At 44.9% G+C, this 26,044-nt stretch overlaps 1 protein-coding gene and 1 pseudogene across 1 annotated transcript in view; one reads left to right on the top strand and one right to left on the bottom strand.

The window, feature by feature from the left end:
- Positions 1-2,921, bottom strand: part of LOC139548482 (mitochondrial disaggregase-like) — an 80,622-nt pseudogene extending 77,701 nt beyond the window's left edge.
- An 8,438-nt stretch (positions 2,922-11,359) lies between these two features.
- Positions 11,360-26,044, top strand: part of LOC139548265 (START domain-containing protein 10-like) — a 31,463-nt gene continuing 16,778 nt past the window's right edge. The window contains exon 1 of the mRNA XM_071357823.1: positions 11,360-12,238. Within this exon, the coding sequence (XP_071213924.1) occupies positions 12,074-12,238 (165 nt within the window). The 5' untranslated portion in view covers positions 11,360-12,073. The remainder of the gene's footprint in view (positions 12,239-26,044) is intronic.

Raw genomic sequence — 26,044 nt, 5'->3', positions numbered from 1 at the left:
AAATACAATGCTTTTAGTTTTTGAAATACTTAGGTCTAACTTATTCCTTGCAACCCATTCTGAAACGAACTACAGCTCTTTGTAAAGTGTTGCAGTCATTTCACTCGCTGTAGTAGCTGACGTGTATAGTGCTAAGTCATCCGCATACATTTGAAGTCGGAAGTTTACATACACTTAATTTGGAGTCAATAAAACTCGTTTTTCAACCACTCCACAAATTTCATGTTAATTTGAACAAACTATAGTTTTGGCAAGTCGGTTAGGACAGCTACAGTTGAAGTCGGAAGTTTACATACACCTTAGCCAAATACATTTAAACTCAGTTTTTCCAAATTCCTGACATTAAATGCCAGTAAAAATCCCCTGTCTTAGGTCAGTTAGGAATACCACTTCATTTTAAGAATGTGAAATGTCAGAATAATAGTAGAGAGAATGTTTCAGCTTTTATTTCTTTCATCACATTCCCAGTGGGTCATACGTTTACATACACTCAATTTGTATTTGGTAGCATTGCCTTTAAATTGTTTAACTTGGGTCTAACATTTTGGGTAGCCTTCCACAAGCTTCCCACAATAAGTTGGGTGAATTTTGGCCCATTCCTCCTGACAGAGCTGGTGTAACTGAGTCAGGTTTGTAGGCCTCCTTGCTTGCACACGCTTTTTTAGTTCTGCTCACAAATGTTCTATAGGATTGATGTCAGGGCTTTGTGACGGCCACTCCAGTACCTTGACTTTGTTGTCCTTAAGCCATTTTGAAGCAACTTTGGAAGTATGCTTGGGGTCATTGTCCATTTGGAAGACCCATTTGCGACCAAGCTTTAACTTCCTGAATGATGTCTTGAGATGTTGCTTCAATATATCCACATAATTTTCCATTCTCATGATGCCATCTATTTTGTCAAGTGCACCAGTCCCTCCTGCAGCAAAGCACCCTCACAACATGATGCTGCCACCCCTGTGCTTCACGGTTGGGACGGTGGTACAGGACTCGTTTTACTGTGGATATAGATACTTTTGTACCTGTTTCCTCCAGCATCTTCACAAGGTCCTTTTCTGTTGTTCTGGGATTGATTTGCACTTTTCGCACCAAAGTATGTTCATCTCTAGGAGACAGAACGCGTCTCCTTCCTGAGCGGTATGACGTCTGTGTGGTCCCATGGTGTTTATACTTGCGTACTATTGTTTGTACAGATGAACGTGGTACCTTCAGGCGTTTGGAAATTGCTTCCAACAAGACTTGTGGTGGTCTACAATTTTTTTCTGAGGTCTTGGCTGATTTATTTTGATTTTCCCATGATGTCAAGCAAAGAGGCACTGAGTTTGAAGGTAGGCCTTGAAATACATCCACAGGTACACCTCCAATTGATTCAAATTATGTCAATTAGCCTATCAGAAGCTTCTAAAGCCATGACATAATTTTCTGCAATTTTCTAAGCTGTTTAAAGGCACAGTCAACTTAGTGTATGTAAACTTCTGACCCACTGGGAATGTGATGAAATAAATAAAATATGAAATAAATCATTCTCTCTACTATTATTCTGACATTTCACATTCTTAAAATAACGTGGTGATCCTAACTGACCTAAGACAGGGAATTTCTACTAGGATTAAATGTCAGGAATTATGAAAAACTGAGTTTAAATGTATTTGGCTAAGGTGTATATAAACTTCCGACTTCAACTGTACATAGACACACTGGCTTTACACACTGTCGTTAGTAAAGATTGAAAAAAGAAAGGGGCCTAGACAGCTGCCCTGAGGAATTCCTGAGGAACTCAGGAGAGTGTGTGTTTGTTTATAATGCACCTTGCCACATCTTGGGAGTTGTTGGTCCTTGCAGCTTCCAAAAATGCATCGCCTGGAGGGAAAAACACATCCTTTTAGTATCTTTAGCAGGTAGAGCGCACATGTACATGCACACACACACACACCTTTAGTATCAGTCTTTCTTGAGGCAAAAAGCCATGGCTGCAGCGGACAGCAGATGCCAGTCCATAGGGGTGGCTGCCTCTCACTCTCTCCCTCGGTCCTTCTGCCACTCTGCCCCCAGTACTGGTTGTTGGTGCGCCCCCTGGAAGCCAGAGAAGCCCAGGAACTCCTGCGACCATGGAGGTCAGATAGCCACCTGGGGACCATGTAGTAGTACTCACACTCTGGGCTTTAGCTTCCTTGCTCAAAATTTCTCTACGGGAGACACGGGAGGTGGAAACAATGGGGTTCCGGTTGGTGTCCGCTTTCTCGAGGATGGTGTGTTTCCTCACGTTGTCCTTGGTGCCTGTCTGGAACACACGACACGGGGAAAGGCTACTCGACCTTCCTATCCGCGGCGGAACCGATGACAATATGGCGGGAAAACACGTGAACCGTGAAACGTTGAGCCTGATATTAGTCCTTTAATTGAAGTTTACTGCTGCTATTCCTCCTACAGACCGTTATTTACCCTGTGATGGTTGACTGCAGCGACAGGACAAAAACAACAGCAGCATGGATGTCAATGGAACATGAACTGCATCATGGGAATAGTAGTTTCTTCCTACAGAAACTAACTGGCTCCGCTTCCTGGTATCACAGAAGGCTACTCCAGCACATCTTATGAAGGTTAACTCAGGATTTATTCATAGTCTTAAAATGTTCCACACACAAGTTCATCTAAATCAACTTCCACATGAAAAAAATGTATGTTTATTCTACTTTATAGCAAACAAAACAACTTTCTCCTTGGCTATGATTCACCACCAGATGGCGTCCAGATTCTGTGGCATTGAGGAGGCTGGATAACATAACCAACAGGAGTTGTGTTGCAGCAGTCAGCAGTCACTACACACCACTCACTAGGCCTAATACATGCACCGTCCAATAGTCTACAGAGGCTGGTTCTGGTCACCAGTTCGACACAGTGTGGGAGCTTAGGAAATGTACCATGTACATTCAATAGGAAAACAACATGTTTGCTATTCTGTACTGTAGGCAAGGAGGAAAAGTGGAGACATCTATAACCTAGAGTCAACATTTTGATCACATTTGATCATATATCACATTCAAATGTAACTTTACAGGCCGGCCTTTCATATTGGCTACATATCACAAGACCCTGTAAAATATATTTTCTTTGCTTTTGGTATTTTGCAGAATAGCTACTCTATAAACCTACTTGACCACATGACCACACTTTACAGTAAAAAAAAGAAAGTATTGCTGTGAAACCAAAATTCCAAAGAAGTTGCTGTTTGTAGTAACAACATACAATTTTAATGTAAGGGCGGCCCTATAGCCTAATCCTTAAAGGAGAAATCATAAGCAGAATGTAACATTAATTTGCTGGTCCCTTGAGAAAGTATTGACAAAGACTATGGGGCTGTTCTGGCCAATGTTTGAAAAAAGAAGAATCATTTTAACATATATAGTTTGCTCTGTGTGCTTGCGTCCGGATAAATACCTGAGTGAGTCACTACCAGGTGTGGATGAGAGAACATGGCATTTCCAAGAGAGGGAAATGTTTTTCCTTTTCAGAGTTTAAAAAGTTTAGAGATTTTCTCCACCTGAGCAGACAAAGCACCGGTGGCATTCATCCAAACCCAGAGCCCCCACAGCATTCATCCAAACCCAGAGCCTCCACAGCATTCATCCAAACCCAGAGCCCCCACAGCATTCATCCAAACCCAGAGCCCCCACAGCAATCATCCAAACCCAGAGCCCCCACAGCAATAGCTCAAAGCCAAGAGGAAACGTGTCACTATTACTTTATTGCGTCTCCACATTGAACTGTGTTTTGTTCCCAGACTAATAAATATACAGTCATTAAAACTGTAGCCTACCCAGGCCTGATATATCAGATACCAGAATAAGGGACTTCTTCAGGCATACAGTATTAGAGACAGGTGGGGTATCATCCAAATATATTTAATATTTATTTCTTGTCAGGGATTGACATTAAAGTCTTAAAGGCACTTGCCCATCCGGCAAGTCAGGACTATTTTTGGGTTGCCCGGAGAGTATGATCACTTGCCTGCAAATCTAAATGAGCTATTTACATGCAGAAGTGTCACATATTGCCTGCCTTTCACCTACACTTTTAGAATAAAAGGTGCCATCCTTTTGGTATTTTTTTAGGATCCCTATTAGCTGTTGCTACTCTTCATGGGGTCCACACAAAACATGACATAATACAGAACATTAATAGACAAGAACAATTCAAGGACAGAACTACAAAAATATATATATTTTTACAAAAGGCACACGTAGACTACATATCAATACATCCACACAAACTATCCAGGTCAAACAGAGGTGTTGTGCCGTGAGGTGTTGCTTTATCTGTTTTTTGAAACCAGGTTCACTTGAGCAACATGAGATGGAATGGAGTTCCATGCAATTGTCACGATCGGTATGAGAGACGAACCAAGGCGCAGCGTGATTAAAGTTCCATCATCTTTTAATAAAGTGAAACTTCAAAACAATAAACAAACAACGAAACGTGACATCAGTGGTGCTACAAGCACATACACAAAACAATATCCCACAAAGCAGGTGGGAGAAAGGGCTTCCTAAATATGATCCCCAAGTAGAGGCAACGGTTACCAGCTGCCTCTAATTGGGAACCATACAACCCAGCCACATAGAAAATCAATGACTAGAACACCCCCCCTAGTCACGCTCTGACCTAAACTCATTATTGCTGTCAGGGCGTGACAGCAATAATGGCTCTATATAATACTGTACACTTTCTTGAATTTGTTCTGGATTTGGGGACTGTATAAAGACCCCTGGTGGGGTAAGTGTGTGTGTCAGAGCTGTGTGTAAGTTGACTATGCAAACAATTTGGTATTTTCAACAAATTAATGTTTCTTATAAAAAGAAGAAGTGATGCAGTCAGTCTCTCCTCAACTCTTAGCCAAGAGCGACTTGCATATTATTTATATCAGCCCTCTAATTACAATGAAGAGCAAGACGTGCTTCTCTGTTCTGGGCCAGCTGCAGCTTAACTAGGTCCTTTCTAAATCAAATCAAATATTTGATTGTGCAAGTGTGTCTTGCCTACAGTCAAGCGTGGTGGGAGTGTCATGGTCTGTGGCTGCATGAGTGCTGCCGGCACTGGGGAGCTACAGTTCATTGAGGGAACCATGAATGCCAACATGTACTGTGACATACTGAAGCAGAGCATGATCCCCTCCCTTCAGAGACTGGGCCGCAGGGCAGTATTCCAACATGATAACGACCCCAAACACACCTCCAAGACGACCACTGCCTTGCTAAAGAAGCTGAGGGTAAAGGTGATGGACTGGCCAAGCATGTCTCCAGACCTAAACCCTATTGAGCATCTGTGGGGCATCCTCAAACGGAAGGTGGAGGAGTGCAAGGTCTCTAACATCCACCAGCTCCGTGATATCGTCATGGAGGAGTGGAAGAGGACTCCAGTGGCAACCTGTGAAGCTCTGGTGAACTCCATGCCCAAGAGGGTTAAGGAAGTGCTGGAAAATGATGCTGGCCACACAAAATATTGACACTTTGGGCCCAATTTGGACATTTTCACTTAGGGGTGTACTCACTTTTGTTGCCAGCGGTTTAGACATTAATGGCTGTGTGTTGAGTTATTTTGAGGGGACAGCAAATTTACACTGTTATACAAGCTGTACACTCACTACTTTACATTGTAGCAAAGTGTCATTTCTTCAGTGTTGTCACATGAAAAGATATACTCAAATATATACAAAAATGTGAGGGGTGTACTCACTTTTGTGATATACTGTATATATCTATTCTGCCTTGATTGTCCCTCATTGTTATCATGGATTAATGGATTCACGCACAGAACTGATGTCCTCTCTCAATGACTTCCAGATTGTTGTCATCTTGCCGTTCTCCTGTATAAACTCATTGAGCTGACCCTGGGTGAACTGCAAACTGTTCTTCAGGTCCTGGACCTCTCTGTTCTCCTGTTTCAACTCATTGAGCTGACCCTGGGAGAACTGCAAACTGTTCTTCAGGTCCTGGACCTCTCTGTTCTCCTGTTTCAACTCATTGAGCTGACCCTGGGAGAACTGCAAACTGTTCTTCAGGTCCTGGACCTCTCTGTTCTCCTGTTTCAACTCATTGAGCTGACCCTGGGAGAACTGCAAACTGTTCTTCAGGTCCTGGACCTCTCTGTTCTCCTGTTTCAACTCATTGAGCTGACCCTGGGAGAACTGCAAACTGTTCTTCAGGTCCTGGACCTCTCTGTTCTCCTGTTTCAACTCATTGAGCTGACCCTGGGAGAACTGCAAACTGTTCTTCAGGTCCTGGACCTCTCTGTTCTCCTGTTTCAACTCATTGAGCTGACCCTGGGAGAACTGCAAACTGTTCTTCAGGTCCTGGACCTCTCTGTTCTCCTGTTTCAACTCATTGAGCTGACCCTGGGTGAACTGCAAACTGTTCTTCAGGTCCTGGACCTCTCTGTTCTCCTGTTTCAACTCATTGAGCTGACCCTGGGTGAACTGCAAACTGTTCTTCAGGTCCTGGACCTCTCTGTTCTCCTGTTTCAACTCATTGAGCTGACCCTGGGTGAACTGCAAACTGTTCTTCAGGTCCTGGACCTCTCTGTTCTCCTGTTTCAACTCATTGAGCTTACCCAGGGAGAACTGCAAACTGTTCTTCAGGTCCTGGACCTCTCTGTTCTCCTGTTTCAACTCATTGAGCTGACCCTGGGTGATCCGCAAACTGTTCTTCAGGTCTTGGACCTCTCTGTTCTCCTGTTTCAACTCATTGAGCTGACCCTGGGTGAACTGCAAACTGTTCTTCAGGTCCTGGACCTCTCTGTTCTCCTGTTTCAACTCATTGAGCTGACCCTGGGTGAACTGCAAACTGTTCTTCAGGTCCTGGACCTCTCTGTTCACCTGTTTCAACTCATTGAGCTGACCCTGGGTGAACTGCAAACTGTTCTTCAGGTCCTGGACCTCTCTGTTCTCCTGTTTCAACTCATTGAGCTGACCCTGGGAGAACTGCAAACTGTTCTTCAGGTCCTGGACCTCTCTGTTCTCCTGTTTCAACTCATTGAGCTGACCCTGGGAGAACTGCAAACTGTTCTTCAGGTCCTGGACCTCTCTGTTCTCCTGTTTCAACTCATTGAGCTGACCCTGGGAGAACTGCAAACTGTTCTTCAGGTCCTGGACCTCTCTGTTCTCCTGTTTCAACTCATTGAGCTGACCCTGGGTGAACTGCAAACTGTTCTTCAGGTCCTGGACCTCTCTGTTCTCCTGTTTCAACTCATTGAGCTGACCCTGGGTGAACTGCAAACTGTTCTTCAGGTCCTGGACCTCTCTGTTCTCCTGTTTCAACTCATTGAGCTGACCCTGGGTGAACTGCAAACTGTTCTTCAGGTCCTGGACCTCTCTGTTCACCTGTTTCAACTCATTGAGCTGACCCTGGGTGAACTGCAAACTGTTCTTCAGGTCCTGGACCTCTCTGTTCTCCTGTTTCAACTCATTGAGCTGACCCTGGGTGAACTGCAAACTGTTCTTCAGGTCCTGGACCTCTCTGGTCAGGTCATCCATTTTTTTATTAGTTGAATCCACCAGTTTTTGGACAAAACACTTGAAGCTATTTTCTTGTTGTTGTAACAACTGCTTGTAGAACTATTTTTGTTTGTGTAAAAGATCCTTCGCGTGTGATAGACACCACTGTCCTCAACGGTACTCCCCCCGGCATTGGTCTTTGTCATGGTAGCTAGCAACGTAGGTTACGCTGTTACTCCTCACAGTTCCAGACAGGGCAGATCACAGGGAAGATTGAAAAGAACAAACAGCAGGGATCTAGAGAGCCAAAAACCCGGGACAATCTGCAGTTCCAGCCACAATGGCTAACCTTGTCGCAGGCTGTGTTCAAGTCCTCAAGAAACCCTGCTAGCTTGATAGCCTACGCCAAATAACTCCTCAGACCCGGCCTTGGTCGTCAGGATCACTGGACAGAGATTAGCAGTCCCAGCAACTGATGCCAAATGCATCGCAGGATCCAAACTAAAAAGTCTGCTAGCTACTAAGCAACTTTCTAATACACCTTTTTTTTTAAATACAAAAATCCAAAACAACAAACCCGAGGTTTCCCTCGTTCTGCGTTCAACAGGAAGTGACGAGTAGCGTGCAGTGTGTGTTCACAAGCGGGATACTTTCCCCCTGTCTCTCAATACAAAGTAGCTTAATTACAGAGTACCAGGCTGTATACCTCCCAGTCACAACACTCCAGTGTACATATAGTTGAAGTCAGAAGTTTACATACACCTTAGCCAAATACATTTAAACTCAGTTTCACAATTCCTGACATTTATCCTAGTAAAAATTCCCTGTCTTTGGTCAGTTAGGATTACCACTTCATTTTATGAATGTGAAATGTCAGAATAATAGTAGAGAGAATGATTTATGTCAGCTTTTATTTCTTTCATCACATTCCCAGTGGGTCAGAAGTTTACATACACTCAATTAGTATTTGGTAGCATTGCCTTTAAATTGTTTAACTTGGGTCAAACGTTTCGGGTAGCCCTCCACAAGCTTCCCACAATAAGTTGGGTGAATTTTGGCCCATTCCTCCTGACAGAGCTGGTGTAACTGAGTCAGGTTTGTAGGCCTCCTTGCTCGCACATGCTTTTTCAGTTCTGCCCACAAATTTTCTACAGGATTGAGGTCAGGGCTTTGTGATGGCCACTCCAATACCGTGACTTTGTTGTCCTTAAGCCATTTTGCCACAACTGTGGAAGTATGCTTGGGGTCATTGTCCATTTGGAAGACCCATTTGCGACCAAGCTTTAACTTCCTGACTGATGTCTTGAGATGTTGCTTCAATATAGCCACATAATTTTCCATCCTCATGATGCCATCCAATACTGTGGATATAGATACTTTTGTACCTGTTTCCTCCAGCATCTTCACAAGGTCCTTTGCTGTTGTTCTAGGATTGATTTGCACTTTTTGCACCAAAGTACGTTCATCTCTAGGGGACAGAACGCGTCTCCTTCCTGAGCGGTATGACGGCTGCGTGGTCCCATGGTGTTTAAACTTGCGTACTATTGTTTGTACAGATGAACGTGGTACCTTCAGGCGTTTGGAAATTGCTCCCAAGGATGAACCAGACTTATGGAGGTCTACAATTTTTTTGGCTGATTTCTTTTGATTTTCCCATGATGTCAAACAAAGAGGCACAAGAGTTTGATGGTAGGCCTTGAAATACATCCACAGGTACACCTCCAATTGACTCAAATTATGTCAATTAGCCTATCAGAAGCTTCTAAAGCCATGACATCATTTTCTGCAATTTTCCAAGCTGTTTAAAGGCACAGTCAACTTAGTGTATGTAAACTTCTGACCCACTGGAATTGTGATACAGTCAATTATAAGTGAAATAATCTGTCTGCAAACAATTGTTGGAAAAATTACTTGTGTCATGCACAAAGACGATGTCCTAACCGACTTGCCAAAACTATATTTTGTTAAAAATAAATTTGTGGAGTGGTTGAAAAATGAGTTTTATTGACTCCAACCTAAGTGTATGTGAACTTCCGACTTCAACTGTACATAAAGTCCTAGTCAAGCAGAAGGATTTCGTTATGATGAGTGATGGAAAAGGAAGGGAAGGGAGAGAGTGAGAAGCAGAGAGTTGAGTCTTATCAGTCCCTCTCTCTGTGAGTGTTCTTCTCTCTGCTATCATTTCATCTTTGTATGTGAGGTGTTCAGAGGGTTGTACATGGAATCGAAAAGAGTTCTACCTGGAACCAAGAAGGGTTCTACGTGGAACCAAAAAGTGTTATCCTATGGGGACAGCCGAAGAACCATTTTAGAATTCTTGTTTCACTTAAACAATGGGGAGGAACCAGAAAGATCAGTTTGAGGACTACTGGAATTCTTTGCAGCTCAGCAGATTCCACTTGCACGACTGATCAGTTCCCTTACCACAGTCAAATGTATACTGAACAAAAATATAAACGCAACACGCAACAATTTCAAAGAGTTTACTGAGTTACAGTTCATATAAGTAAATCAGTAAATTGAAATAAATTCATTAGGCCCTAATCTAGGGATTTCACATGACTGGGTATACAGATATGCATTTGTTGGTCACAGATACCTTGAAAAAATGTAGGGGTGTGGATCAGAAAACCAGTCAGTATCTGGTGTGACCACCATTTGCCTCAATCAGCGCAACACATCTCCTTCACGTAGAGTTGATCAGGCTGTTGATTGTGGCCTGTGGAATGTTGTCCCACTCCTCTTCAATGGCTGTGCGAAGTTACTGGATATTGGTGGGAACTGGAACACGCTGTCGTACATGTCAATCCAGAGCATCCCAAACATGCTCAATGGTTGACATGTCTGGTGAGTATGCAGCCTATTGAAGAAGTTGAACATTTTCAGCCTCCTGGAATTGTGTACAGATCCTTGCGACATGGGGCCATGCATTATCATGCTGAAACATGAAGTGATAGGGGCGGATGAATGGCATGACAATGGGCCTCAGAATCTTGTCACAGCATCTCTGTGCATTCAAATTGCTATTGATAAAATACAATTGTGTTCGTTGTCCGTAGTTTATGCCTGTCCATAACCCCACCGCCACTATGGGCCCCACAGCCTCTGCCATCTGCCCGGTACAGTTGAAACCAGGATTCACTTCTCCAGCGTGCCAGTGGCCAACGAAGGTGAGCATTTGCCCACTGAAGTCGGTTACGACGCCAAACTTCAGTCCTTGCAGAGCAAGGGGAACCACTACTTCTAGGTTTCAGAGCAAGTGACGTAACCGACTGAAAGGCTGCTAGCGCGCACCACCGCTAACTAGCTAGCCATTTCACATCCGTTACACCAGTGGCCAACGAAGGTGAGCATTTGCCCACTGAAGTCGGTTACGACGCCAAACTTCAGTCAGGTCAAGACCCTGGTGAGCACGACGAGCACGCAGATGACCTTCCCTGAGATGGTTTCTGACAGTTTCATCAGCTGTCCGACGGGTGGCAGGTCTTAGATGATCACGCAAGTGAAGAAGCCTGATGTAGAGGTCCTGGGCTGGCGTGGTTACACATGGTCGGCAGTTGGTCTCTCAATATTCTAATCTCTCAAAGTGCATCTCAAAGTGCACGCATTTAGCTGTTGAAATTCATTTTTAGCCAGGGGAGAATGTCCCCAGACCACCTACTGGCTTTGGGCTAAGCCTCCAATTGTCTTCAAATCCTAGAAACGTCCCTTCCTAAAGGCATTTTCCCAAAGCCATCTCCCGCAGTAATGGTTCTGTTGTTGAAATAGACAGACAAATAGTGAGGAAATAAACAACAACAGGGAAAAGGATGGAGGAAGGGAGGAGAGCACACGCCAGTTTATAGGACCAGGCGCGCAGCTGATTGCTGGTCCCTGATAGAAGGATGTGTGTGCACGTAGCCGAGTGGGCGGTTTCACTTCGATTGTCAATCTTTTATCGCTTCTCTGTGTGTCACCAACGCTTTCCTCTCTTCTCCACACTGCACCATCAACCTCTAACGACGTCGAGGGACCATAGGGGGTCACACAGCGACGCAGGGGAACTGAAATGTAAACGGTCAACGATTGATCATAGCCCTTGGACTTGTCAGCCTTTCATTTCCAGCCGAGTCGCCGTGAGACAGCAGAAACATATGGCTCCCTGAAATAGCTGCTGCGGACCATATTGAACTGCAATTGATTCACGCCAGAGGGTCAATAGTGTTATAAGATAAAAGCCGGAAAGCTTCCACTCGTGACTATAGTTTCTATGAAATATATGTTATTTTTATACCGGTGTTTTTGTGCTTTCGTTTTTGTACGCTTTCGGTGATCCCGCGCAGCTCCCCTTTCTAACACCCATCATAACAAGACTCGGTTTAGCGGGTTGCTTGCTCGGCGATAAATTAAATTAGATGAATAATTCACTCCGAGGATAGAGGAGTGCGTCGTTTAGCCCAGTCACTCTTCACTGGCGCCCGTTCGTCCCAGTTTGCCTCGGGATTGGGTCTCTTCGCCACCGGGAGTTCCCCTACCTCGGCTCGGTCTCGTCGTTGTTCTTCCCGGTGACCTACAGAAGAGCGAGTTCGCGCTCCTCGCTAACAGATCATGTCAGCGGAATCGGTGTTGATCCCGGACGACCGGGCATTCAGCAACTTCAAGGAGGAGTGCGGGAGCGAGGAGGGCTGGAGTCTGACCTACAACAAGACGGGCATGACCGTGTGGACCCAGACTATTGGAGGAGACGAGGAGAAGTCACTCCACAAGATTAAGGTGAGAACAGGGTAGGCCGGTAAACAGCTGAATATAATGTGTGTAAAGCAGAGGGCACCATACGGGCTACCTCGGTCACACAGTCCCATAGTAGGAAGTATAAAATTGCCTAAATTCAAACCCTTACGTAATATTACTCAAAGGAGGGCAAGGAAGTGTTATTTACAGGAAGAAAGCACAGAATTAGATCAGGGCCTGGGTCAGGTGTGTGTATCCGGGTTTGTGGCAGGATAGCCGGCAAACAGGTGTTCACATAGAGTTGTTTGATGAAGGGAGGAGGGGAAGAGAGAAACAGAAGGTCAAACAGGATGTGTGTGGACTGTATACGTGTTTAATCATCTCTGACATCACACTGTAGGAGCAGGCTACTGTGAACTCAAACAGGTGTGTGTGTGTGTGTGTGTGTGTGTGTGTGTGTGTGTGTGTGTGTGTGTGTGTGTGTGTGTGTGTGTGTGTGTGTGTGTGTGTGTGTGTGTGTGTGTGTGATGTAAGACGCTGCAGGTAGTCTGTTCTGCTACCTGTGAGGGTGGGCTACTGAATGGCAGTTACCTTAACTGACACACACATTTTTGACAAGATATGACGGTCAGAGAAGGGATCCTATGATGGGTCTGGTAGGTAGGCAGTAAACCTGTTATATTAGCTGTCATCTATCTGTCCCTGAAGTGTCCGTTGGCCTGATTTGCGTAATGCCACGGAGTGTTTAATGTGTGCTTAAGGAGAGGCCTTGTCTCTCTCTGCACTCATGCCTGTAGGGGATTGTGTGTGTGTGTGTGTGTGTTGCTCAGTTTGTATGCAGAGGTAATCTCTCTGTGTATTCATACAGGACAGGTGGACCTTCTCATAATAGCTCCACAAACACAGAGACCGAGAGGGAGGACAGCAGTCTGCTTACCACACATAGCAGGATACACACACTGATTGGGAGTATCCCTCAAACCGTTACATCCTTGTGTGTCTCTCTCTAAACTCGTATGTAAATGTATGTGTTGTCTCTCTAAACTCGTATGTAAATGTATGTGTTGTGTCTCTCTCTAAACTCTTATGTAAATGTATGTGTTGTGTGTCTCAATTAGAGGTCGACCGATTTATGATTTTTCAACGCCGATACCGATTATTGGAGGACCAAAAAAAGCCGATACCGATTAATCGGCCGATTTTTATTTATTTATTTGTAATAATGACAATTACAACAATACTGAATGAACACTTATTTTAACTTAATATAATACATCAATAAAATCAATTAAGCCTCAAATAAATAATGAAACATGTTCAATTTGGTTTAAATAATGCAAAAACAAAGTGTTGGAGAAGAAAGTAAAAGTGCAATATGTGCCATGTAAGAAAGCTAATGTTTAAGTTCCTTGCTCAGAACATGAGAACATATGAAAGCTGGTGGTTCCTTTTAACATGAGTCTTCAATATTCCCAGGTAAGAAGTTTTAGGTTGTAGTTATTATAGGAATTATAGGACTATTTCTCTCTATTGGATTTGTATTTCATATACCTTTGACTATTGGATGTTCTTATAGGCACTTTAGTATTGCCAGTGTAACAGTATAGCTTCCATCCCTCTCCTCGCCGCTACCTGGGCTCGAACCAGGAACACATCGACAACAGCCACCCTCGAAGCAGCGTTACCCATGCAGAGCAAGGGGAACAACTACTCCAAGTCTCAGAGCGAGTGACGTTTGAAACGCTATTAGCACGCACCCCGCTAACTAGCTAGCCATTTCACATCGGTTACACCAGCCTAATCTCGGAAGTTGATAGGCTTGAATTCATAAACAGCAGAGCTGCTGGCAAAATGCACGAAAGTGCTGTTTGAATGAATGCTTGCTGCTGGTGCCCACCATCGCTCAGTCAGACTGCTCTATCAAATCATAGACTTAATTATAACATAATAACACACAGAAATACGAGCCTTAGGTCATTAATAAGGTAGAATCTGGAAACTATCATCTCGAAAACAAAACATTTATTCTTTCAGTGAAATACCGAACCGTTCCGTGTTTTATCTAACGGGTGGCATCCATCAGTCTAAATATTCCTGTTACATTGCACAACCTTCAATGTTATGTCATAATTACGTAAAATTCTGGAAAATTAGTTCGCAATGAGCCAGGCGGCCCAAACTGTTGCCTATACCCTGACTCTGCGTGCAATGAACGCAAGAGAAGTGACACAATTTCACCTGGATAATATTGCCTGCTAACCTGGATTTCTTTTAGCTAAATATGCAGGTTTAAAAATATATACTTCTGTGTATTGACTTTAAGAAAGGCATTGATGTTTATGGTTAGGTACACGTTGGATCAACGACAGTCCTTTTTCGCGAATGCGCACCGCATCAATTATATGCAACGCAGGACACGCTAGATAAACTAGTAATATCATCAACCATGTGTAGTTATAACTAGTGATTTATGATTGATTGTTTTTTATAAGATTTTTTTTATGCTAGCTAGCAACTTACATTGGCTTCTTACTGCATTCGCGTAACAGGCAGGCTCCTCGTGAGGCAGGTGGTTAGAGCGTTGGACTAGTTAACCGTAAGGTTGCAAGATTGAATCCCTGAGCTGACAAGGTAAAGATCTGTCGTTCTGCCCCTGAACAAGGCAGTTAACCCACCGTTCCTAGGCCGTCATTGAAAATAAGAATGTGTTCTTAACTGACTTGCCTAGTTAAATAAAGGTGTAAAAAAAAAAAAAAGATCTGCAAAATCGGTGTCCAAAATTACCGATTTCTGATTGTTATGAAAACATTAAATCGGCCCTAATTAATCGGCCGACCTCTAGTCTCAATATGGTTGTGTGTGTCCGTGCCCGGGAGGGAGAGAGAGGGAGAGAGAGAAGAATAATTATCATCAACATCTCTATTAAACTCCCATCATCATTATACTGACACACAAAGGCAGGCTGCGCTATGCTTCTGCATGTACAGTGCATTCGGTAAGTATTCAGACCCCTTGACTTTGTTTTTTTTCTTCCACTAACCAATCTGCACACAATACCCCATAATGACATCACAATACCCCATAATAACAAAGCAAAAACATGTAAAAAAAAAATATGTTTTTGCAAAGGTATATAAAAAAATACAAATGTCACATTTACATACAGTAAGTATTCAGTACTTTGTTGAAGCACCTTTGGCAGTGATTACAGCCTCGAGTCTTCTTGGGTATGACGCTACAAGCTTGGCACACCTGTATTTGGGGAGTTTTTCCATTCTTCTCTGCAGATCCTCTCAAGCTATGTCAGGTTGGATGGGGAGTGTCGCTGCACAGCTATTTTCAGGTCTCTCCAGAGATGTTCATTCGGGTTCAAGTCCGGGCTCTGGCTGGGTCACTCAAGGACATTCAGAGACTTGTCCCGAAGCCACTCCTGCGTTGTCTTGGCTGTGTGCTTAGGTTTGTTGTCCTGTTGGAAGGTGAACCTTCACCCCAGTCTGAGGTCCTGAGCGCTCTGGAGCAGGTTTTCATCAAGGATCTCTCTCTACTTTGCTCCGTTCATCTTCCCCTCAATCCTGACTAGTCTCCCAGTCCCTGCCGCTGAAAAACATCCCCACAGCATGATGCTGCCACCACCATGCTTCACCGAATGGATGGTGCCAGGTTTTCTCCAGACGTGACGCTTGGCATTCAGGCAAAAATAGTTCAATCTTGGTTTCATCAGAGCAGAGACTCTTGTTTCTCATGGTCTGCGAGTCCTCTAGGTGCCTTTTGGCAAACTCCAAGTGGGCTTTCATGTGCTTTTTACTGAGGAGTGGAGCTCTGTCAGAGTGACCATTGGGTTCTTGGTCACCTCCCTGACCAAGGCCCTTCTCCCCCGATTACTCAGTTTAGCCGGGCGGCCAGCTCTAGGAAGAGTCTTACTGGTTCCAAACTTATTCCGTTTAAGAATGATGGAGGCCACTGTGTTCTTGGACCTTCAATGCTGCAGGCATTTTTTGGTACCCTTCCCCAGATCTGTGTGTCTACACAATCCTGTCTCAGAGCTCTACTGACAATTCCTTCCAACTCATGGCTTGGTTTCTGCTCTGACATGCACTGTCAACTGTGGGACCTTATTTTAATAAAGGTGTCTGCCTTTCCAATTCATGGTCAATTAATAAGGTATTTCTGTTTTTTATTTTAAATAAATTAGTAAAACTTCTTAAAACCTGTTTTCACTTTGTCGTTATGGGGTTTTGTGTGTAGATTGATGAGGAAATGTTTTTATTTAATCCATTTTAGAATAAGGCTGTAACGTAACAAAATGTGGTAAAAGTAATTGGTTCTGAATACTTTCTTAAATGTACTGTATGTGGCTGGTTTAACAAGCTGTCAGACTGACGGGTACTGTATGGACTGGTTTAACAAGCTGTCAGACTGTAGGGTACTGTATGTGGCTGGTTTAACAAGCTGTCAGACTGACGGGTACTGTATGGACTGGTTTAACAAGCTGTCAGACTGACGGGTACTGTATGTGGCTGGTTTAACAAGCTGTCAGACTGACGGGTACTGTATGGACTGGTTTAACAAGCTGTCAGACTGACGGGTACTGTATGTGGCTGGTTTAACAAGCTGTCAGACTGACGGGTACTGTTTGGACTGGTTTAACAAGCTGTCAGACTGACGGGTACTGTATGTGACTGGTTTAACAAGCTGTCAGACTGACGGGTACTGTTTGGACTGGTTTAACAAGCTGTCAGACTGACGGGTACTGTATGGACTGGTTTAACAAGCTGTCAGACTGACGGGTACTGTATGGACTGGTGTAACAAGCTGTCAGACTGACGGGTACTGTATGTGGCTGGTTTAACAAGCTGTCAGACTGACGGGTACTGTATGGACTGGTTTAACAAGCTGTCAGACTGACGGGTACTGTATGGACTGGTTTAACAAGCTGTCAGACTGACGGGTACTGTATGGACTGGTTTAACAAGCTGTCAGACTGACGGGTACTGTATGGACTGGTTTAACAAGCTGTCAGACTGACGGGTACTGTTTGGACTGGTTTAACAAGCTGTCAGACTGACGGGTACTGTTTGGACTGGTGTAACAAGCTGTCAGACTGACGGGTACTGTTTGGACTGGTTTAACAAGCTGTCAGACTGACGGGTACTGTATGGACTGGTTTAACAAGCTGTCAGACTGACGGGTACTGTTTGGACTGGTTTAACAAGCTGTCAGACTGACGGGTACTGTTTGGACTGGTTTAACAAGCTGTCAGACTGACGGGTACTGTTTGGACTGGTTTAACAAGCTGTCAGACTGACGGGTACTGTTTGGACTGGTTTAACAAGATGTCAGACTGACGGGTACTGTATGGACTGGTTTAACAAGCTGTCAGACTGACGGGTACTGTATGGACTGGTGTAACAAGCTGTCAGACTGACGGGTACTGTATGTGGCTGGTTTAACAAGCTGTCAGACTGACGGGTACTGTATGTGGCTGGTTTAACAAGCTGTCAGACTGACGGGTACTGTTTGGACTGGTTTAACAAGCTGTCAGACTGACGGGTACTGTTTGGACTGGTTTAACAAGCTGTCAGACTGACGGGTACTGTATGTGGCTGGTTTAACAAGCTGTCAGACTGACGGGTACTGTTTGGACTGGTGTAACAAGCTGTCAGACTGACGGGTACTGTTTGGACTGGTTTAACAAGCTGTCAGACTGACGGGTACTGTATGGACTGGTGTAACAAGCTGTCAGACTGACGGGTACTGTTTGGACTGGTTTAACAAGCTGTCAGACTGACGGGTACTGTATGGACTGGTGTAACAAGCTGTCAGACTGACGGATACTGTTTGGACTGGTTTAACAAGCTGTCAGACTGACGGGTACTGTTTGGACTGGTTTAACAAGCTGTCAGACTGACGGGTACTGTTTGGACTGGTTTAACAAGCTGTCAGACTGACGGGTACTGTTTGGACTGGTTTAACAAGCTTTCAGACTGACGGGTACTGTTTGGACTGGTGTAACAAGCTGTCAGACTGACGGGTACTGTATGGACTGGTTTAACAAGCTGTCAGACTGACGGGTACTGTTTGGACTGGTGTAACAAGCTGTCAGACTGACGGGTACTGTTTGGGCTGGTTTAACAAGCTGTCAGACTGACGGGTACTGTTTGGACTTTCTCCAGCCCACACACACCCTGAGGACTGAGGGGAAACCCTGCTCACTGATGGTATACAGATACACACTCATCCCCTCTCATACTTCTCTTCCACATTTGTCTACCCGTGTCCAGCAGAACATATGAGCTTTGACAGGCCTGAACACGGGAGTCACCACGGGCGGCAGTCCCGACGCATGGTCCTAGGGCCCAGGTCCTCCGAGAGAAAGAAAGAGAGAAGGAGAAAATTAGAGAGAGCCAAGATTTTCAAAATTTCCATAAATGACAAGCATGGTCAAATAATAATCAGGAATAAATCTGTTGGCTTTTCATAGCCGATCATTAAGAGTTGAAAACAGCAGGTCTGGGACAGGTAGGGGTTCCATAACCGCAGGCAGAACAGTTGAATCTGGAATAGCAGCAAGGCCAGGCGGACTGGGGACAGCAAGGAGTCACCACGGCCGGTAGTCCCGACGTATGGTCCTAGGGCTCAGGTCCTCCGAGAGAAAGAAAGAGAGAAGGAGAAAATTAGAGAGAGCCAAGATTTTCAAAATGTTCATAAATGACAAGCATGGTCAAATAATAATCAGGAATAAATCTCAGTTGGCTTTTCATAGCCGATCATTAAGAGTTGAAAACAGCAGGTCTGGGACAGGTAGGGGTTCCGTAACCACAGGCAGAACAGTTGAAACTGGAATAGCAGCAAGGCCAGGCGGACTGGGGACAGCAAGGTGTCATCATGCCCGGTAGTCCTGACGTATGGTCCTAGGGCTCAGGTTCACAGAGAGAAAGAGAGAACGAGAGAATTAGAGAGAGCATACTTAAATTCACACAGGACACTGGATAAGACAGGAGAAGTACTCCAGGTAACCAACTGACCCTAGCCCCCCGACACAAACTACTGCAGCATAAATACTGGAGGCTGAGACAGGAGCGGTCAGGAGACACTGTGGCCCCATCCGAAGAAACCCCCGGACAGGGCCAAATAGGAAGGATATAACCCCACCCACTTTGCCAAAGCACAGCCCCCGCACCACTAGAGGGAAATCCTCAACCACCAACTTACAATCCTGAGACAAGGCCGAGTATAGCCCACAAAGGTCTCCACCACAGCACAAACCAAGGGGGGACAATTCTAGGGACAATTAGGAGGCCTGCGTCTTGTGACCGTAGCGTACGTATTGGTATGTACGGCAGGACCAACTCGGAAAGATAGGTAGGAGCAAGCCCATGTAACGCTTTATAGGTTAACAGTAAAACCTTGAAATCAGCCCTTGCCTTAACAGGAAGCCAGTGTAGGGAAGCTAGCACTGGAGTAATATGATCAAATTTCTTGGTTCTAGTCAGGATTCTAGCAGCCGTATTTAGCACTAACTGAAGTTTATTTAGTGCTTTATCCGGGTAGCCGGAAAGTAGAGCATTGCAGTAGTCTAACCTAGAAGTAACAAATGCATGGATTAATTTTTCTGCATCATTTTTGGACAGAAAATTTCTGATTTTTGCAATGTTACGTAGATGGAAAAAAGCTGTCCTTGAAACAGTCTTGATATGTTCGTCAAAAGAGAGATCAGGGTCAAGAGTAACGCCGAGGTCCTTCACAGTTTTATTTGAGACGACTTTACAACCATCAAGATGAATTGTCAGATTTAACAGAAGATCTCTTTGTTTCTTGGGACCTAGAACAAGCATCTCTGTTTTGTCCGAGTTTAAAAGTAGAAAGTTTTCAGCCATCCACTTCCTTATGTCTGAAACACAGGCTTCTAGCGAGGGCAATTTTGGGGCTTCACCATGTTTCATTGAAATGTACAGCTGTGTGTCATCCGCATAGCAGTGAAAGTTAACATTATGTTTCCGAATCACATCCCCAAGAGGTAAAATATATAGTGAAAACAATAGTGGTCCTAAAACGGAACCTTGAGGAACACCGAAATGTACAGTTGATTTGTCAGAGGACAGACCATTCACAGAGACAAACTGATATCTTTCCGACAGGTAAGATCTAAACCAGGCCAGAACTTGTCCGTGTAGACCAATTTGGGTTTCCAGTCTCTCCAAAAGAATGTGGTGATCGATGGTGTCAAAGGCAGCACTAAGGTCTAGTAGCACGAGGACAGATGCAGAGCCTCGGTCTGACGCCATTAAAAGGTCATTTACCACCTTCACAAGTGCAGTCTGATGAAGGGGGTGTGTATAATGTTTGAGGTTAGAGGTTGTGTATCATGTGACTGTGAGCATCTAGTGTCTGGTCCACAGGACTTTGTCAATACATACACACGTGTACTGCCAACATTGACCACTCACACATGGGATTTCAGTTTTACGTTTCACACACACGCACCACAGTTTAGTCTCCGTCTCGTTTTTGCTCTCTCCTGCCCTCAACAGTAGAGGATTGTACTGAATTAGTTTAATAGAATTACATTGAAAGTCTTCCCTCTCCCCCTCTCGTGTTTCAGTCTGCCCTGCGGACACAATCGCTTCATTATTCTCTCAATTCCATTGTGACTTTTAAGTCCTTAGTCCAACACACACACACACACACACACACACACACACACACACACACACACACACACACACACACACACACACACACACACACACACACACACACACACACACACACACACACACACACACACACACACACACAGAGAGTTGGGTTACTGAATCACTAGTGAAACTGCAGTAGGAACTGATAACAGGCCCTCATGACCATAGATAGTAAGCTGTATAGACTACTACTGTACGTGGTGAGGTACTCTGAGTCTCTGGGAAAGATACTTTGAAGTATTGATCCATAGGTAGAGTGTAGATTTGGCTGTTGAAAGATGGGGTTCCTCATATAGTGTTCAGGGTTATCCCCATGTGGCTGTTGAAAGATGGGGTTCCTCATATAGTGTTCAGGGTTATCCCCATGTGGCTGTTGAAAGATGGGGTTCCTCATATAGTGTTCAGGGTTATCCCCATGTGGCTGTTGAAAGATGGGGTTCCTCATATAGTGTTCAGGGTTATCCCCATGTGGCTGTTGAAAGATGGGGTTCCTCATATAGTGTTCAGGGTTATCCCCATGTGGCTGTTGAAAGATGGGGTTCCTCATATAGTGTTCAGGGTTATCCCCATGTGGCTGTTGAAAGATGGGGTTCCTCATATAGTGTTCAGGGTTATCCCCATGTGGCTGTTGAAAGATGGGGTTCCTCATATAGTGTTCAGGGTTATCCCCATGTGGCTGTTGAAAGATGGGGTTCCTCATATAGTGTTCAGGGTTATCCCCATGTGGCTGTTGAAAGATGGGGTTCCTCATATAGTGTTCAGGGTTATCCCCATGTGGCTGTTGAAAGATGGGGTTCCTCATATAGTGTTCAGGGTTATCCCCATGTGGCTGTTGAAAGATGGGGTTCCTCATATAGTGTTCAGGGTTATCCCCATGTGGCTGTTGAAAGATGGGGTTCCTCATATAGTGTTCAGGGTTATCCCCATGTGGCTGTGATTGAAAGATGGGGTTGATCATATAGTGTTCAGGGTTATCCCCATGTGGCTGTTGAAAGATGGGGTTCCTCATATAGTGTTCAGGGTTATCCCCATGTGGCTGTGATTGAAAGATGGGGTTGATCATATAGTGTTCAGGGTTATCCCCATGTGGCTGTGATTGAAAGATGGGGTTCCTCATATAGTGTTCAGGGTTATTCCCATGTGGCTGTTGAAAGATGGGGTTCCTCATATAGTGTTCAGGGTTATCCCCATGTGGCTGTTGAAAGATGGGGTTCCTCATATAGTGTTCAGGGTTATCCCCATGTGGCTGTTGAAAGATGGGGTTCCTCATATAGTGTTCAGGGTTATTCCCATGTGGCTGTTGAAAGATGGGGTTCCTCATATAGTGTTCAGGGTTATCCCCATGTGGCTGTTGAAAGATGGGGTTCCTCATATAGTGTTCAGGGTTATCCCCATGTGGCTGTTGAAAGATGGGGTTCCTCATATAGTGTTCAGGGTTATCCCCATGTGGCTGTGATTGAAAGATGGGGTTGATCATATAGTGTTCAGGGTTATCCCCATGTGGCTGTGATTGAAAGATGGGGTTCCTCATATAGTGTTCAGGGTTATCCCCATGTGGCTGTTGAAAGATGGGGTTCCTCATATAGTGTTCAGGGTTATCCCCATGTGGCTGTTGAAAGATGGGGTTCCTCATATAGTGTTCAGGGTTATCCCCATGTGGCTGTTGAAAGATGGGGTTCCTCATATAGTGTTCAGGGTTATCCCCATGTGGCTGTTGAAAGATGGGGTTCCTCATATAGTGTTCAGGGTTATCCCCATGTGGCTGTTGAAAGATGGGGTTCCTCATATAGTGTTCAGGGTTATCCCCATGTGGCTGTTGAAAGATGGGGTTCCTCATATAGTGTTCAGGGTTATCCCCATGTGGCTGTTGAAAGATGGGGTTCCTCATATAGTGTTCAGGGTTATCCCCATGTGGCTGTTGAAAGATGGGGTTCGTCATATAGTGTTCAGGGTTATCCCCATGTGGCTGTTGAAAGATGGGGTTCCTCATATAGTGTTCAGGGTTATCCCCATGTGGCTGTTGAAAGATGGGGTTCCTCATATAGTGTTCAGGGTTATCCCCATGTGGCTGTTGAAAGATGGGGTTCCTCATATAGTGTTCAGGGTTATCCCCATGTGGCTGTTGAAAGATGGGGTTCCTCATATAGTGTTCAGGGTTATCCCCATGTGGCTGTTGAAAGATGGGGTTCCTCATATAGTGTTCAGGGTTATCCCCATGTGGCTGTTGAAAGATGGGGTTCCTCATATAGTGTTCAGGGTTATCCCCATGTGGCTGTGATTGAAAGATGGGGTTGATCATATAGTGTTCAGGGTTATCCCCATGTGGCTGTTGAAAGATGGGGTTCCTCATATAGTGTTCAGGGTTATCCCCATGTGGCTGTGATTGAAAGATGGGGTTCCTCATATAGTGTTCAGGGTTATCCCCATGTGGCTGTGATTGAAAGATGGGGTTGATCATATAGTGTTCAGGGTTATCCCCATGTGGCTGTGATTGAAAGATGGGGTTCCTCATATAGTGTTCAGGGTTATCCCCATGTGGCTGTTGAAAGATGGGGTTCCTCATATAGTGTTCAGGGTTATCCCCATGTGGCTGTTGAAAGATGGGGTTCCTCATATAGTGTTCAGGGTTATCCCCATGTGGCTGTTGAAAGATGGGGTTCCTCATATAGTGTTCAGGGTTATCCCCATGTGGCTGTTGAAAGATGGGGTTCCTCATATAGTGTTCAGGGTTATCCCCATGTGGCTGTTGAAAGATGGGGTTCCTCATATAGTGTTCAGGGTTATCCCCATGTGGCTGTTGAAAGATGGGGTTCCTCATATAGTGTTCAGGGTTATCCCCATGTGGCTGTTGAAAGATGGGGTTCCTCATATAGTGTTCAGGGTTATCCCCATGTGGCTGTTGAAAGATGGGGTTCCTCATATAGTGTTCAGGGTTATCCCCATGTGGCTGTTGAAAGATGGGGTTCCTCATATAGTGTTCAGGGTTATCCCCATGTGGCTGTGATTGAAAGATGGGGTTGATCATATAGTGTTCAGGGTTATCCCCATGTGGCTGTTGAAAGATGGGGTTCCTCATATAGTGTTCAGGGTTATCCCCATGTGGCTGTGATTGAAAGATGGGGTTGATCATATAGTGTTCAGGGTTATCCCCATGTGGCTGTGATTGAAAGATGGGGTTCCTCATATAGTGTTCAGGGTTATTCCCATGTGGCTGTTGAAAGATGGGGTTCCTCATATAGTGTTCAGGGTTATCCCCATGTGGCTGTTGAAAGATGGGGTTCCTCATATAGTGTTCAGGGTTATCCCCATGTGGCTGTTGAAAGATGGGGTTCCTCATATAGTGTTCAGGGTTATTCCCATGTGGCTGTTGAAAGATGGGGTTCCTCATATAGTGTTCAGGGTTATCCCCATGTGGCTGTTGAAAGATGGGGTTCCTCATATAGTGTTCAGGGTTATCCCCATGTGGCTGTTGAAAGATGGGGTTCCTCATATAGTGTTCAGGGTTATCCCCATGTGGCTGTGATTGAAAGATGGGGTTGATCATATAGTGTTCAGGGTTATCCCCATGTGGCTGTGATTGAAAGATGGGGTTCCTCATATAGTGTTCAGGGTTATCCCCATGTGGCTGTTGAAAGATGGGGTTCCTCATATAGTGTTCAGGGTTATCCCCATGTGGCTGTTGAAAGATGGGGTTCCTCATATAGTGTTCAGGGTTATCCCCATGTGGCTGTTGAAAGATGGGGTTCCTCATATAGTGTTCAGGGTTATCCCCATGTGGCTGTTGAAAGATGGGGTTCCTCATATAGTGTTCAGGGTTATCCCCATGTGGCTGTTGAAAGATGGGGTTCCTCATATAGTGTTCAGGGTTATCCCCATGTGGCTGTTGAAAGATGGGGTTCCTCATATAGTGTTCAGGGTTATCCCCATGTGGCTGTTGAAAGATGGGGTTCCTCATATAGTGTTCAGGGTTATCCCCATGTGGCTGTTGAAAGATGGGGTTCGTCATATAGTGTTCAGGGTTATCCCCATGTGGCTGTTGAAAGATGGGGTTCCTCATATAGTGTTCAGGGTTATCCCCATGTGGCTGTTGAAAGATGGGGTTCCTCATATAGTGTTCAGGGTTATCCCCATGTGGCTGTTGAAAGATGGGGTTCCTCATATAGTGTTCAGGGTTATCCCCATGTGGCTGTTGAAAGATGGGGTTCCTCATATAGTGTTCAGGGTTATCCCCATGTGGCTGTTGAAAGATGGGGTTCCTCATATAGTGTTCAGGGTTATCCCCATGTGGCTGTTGAAAGATGGGGTTCCTCATATAGTGTTCAGGGTTATCCCCATGTGGCTGTGATTGAAAGATGGGGTTGATCATATAGTGTTCAGGGTTATCCCCATGTGGCTGTTGAAAGATGGGGTTCCTCATATAGTGTTCAGGGTTATCCCCATGTGGCTGTGATTGAAAGATGGGGTTCCTCATATAGTGTTCAGGGTTATCCCCATGTGGCTGTGATTGAAAGATGGGGTTGATCATATAGTGTTCAGGGTTATCCCCATGTGGCTGTGATTGAAAGATGGGGTTCCTCATATAGTGTTCAGGGTTATCCCCATGTGGCTGTTGAAAGATGGGGTTCCTCATATAGTGTTCAGGGTTATCCCCATGTGGCTGTTGAAAGATGGGGTTCCTCATATAGTGTTCAGGGTTATCCCCATGTGGCTGTTGAAAGATGGGGTTCCTCATATAGTGTTCAGGGTTATCCCCATGTGGCTGTTGAAAGATGGGGTTCCTCATATAGTGTTCAGGGTTATCCCCATGTGGCTGTTGAAAGATGGGGTTCCTCATATAGTGTTCAGGGTTATCCCCATGTGGCTGTTGAAAGATGGGGTTCCTCATATAGTGTTCAGGGTTATCCCCATGTGGCTGTTGAAAGATGGGGTTCCTCATATAGTGTTCAGGGTTATCCCCATGTGGCTGTTGAAAGATGGGGTTCCTCATATAGTGTTCAGGGTTATCCCCATGTGGCTGTTGAAAGATGGGGTTCCTCATATAGTGTTCAGGGTTATCCCCATGTGGCTGTTGAAAGATGGGGTTCCTCATATAGTGTTCAGGGTTATCCCCATGTGGCTGTTGAAAGATGGGGTTCCTCATATAGTGTTC

This window comes from Salvelinus alpinus, chromosome 21, assembly GCF_045679555.1.
Source record: "Salvelinus alpinus chromosome 21, SLU_Salpinus.1, whole genome shotgun sequence".
Classification (NCBI taxonomy): Eukaryota; Metazoa; Chordata; class Actinopteri; order Salmoniformes; family Salmonidae; genus Salvelinus; species Salvelinus alpinus.
The sequence above is the reverse complement of the archived record's forward strand: the minus strand, read 5'-3'. Positions and strand labels throughout refer to the sequence as shown.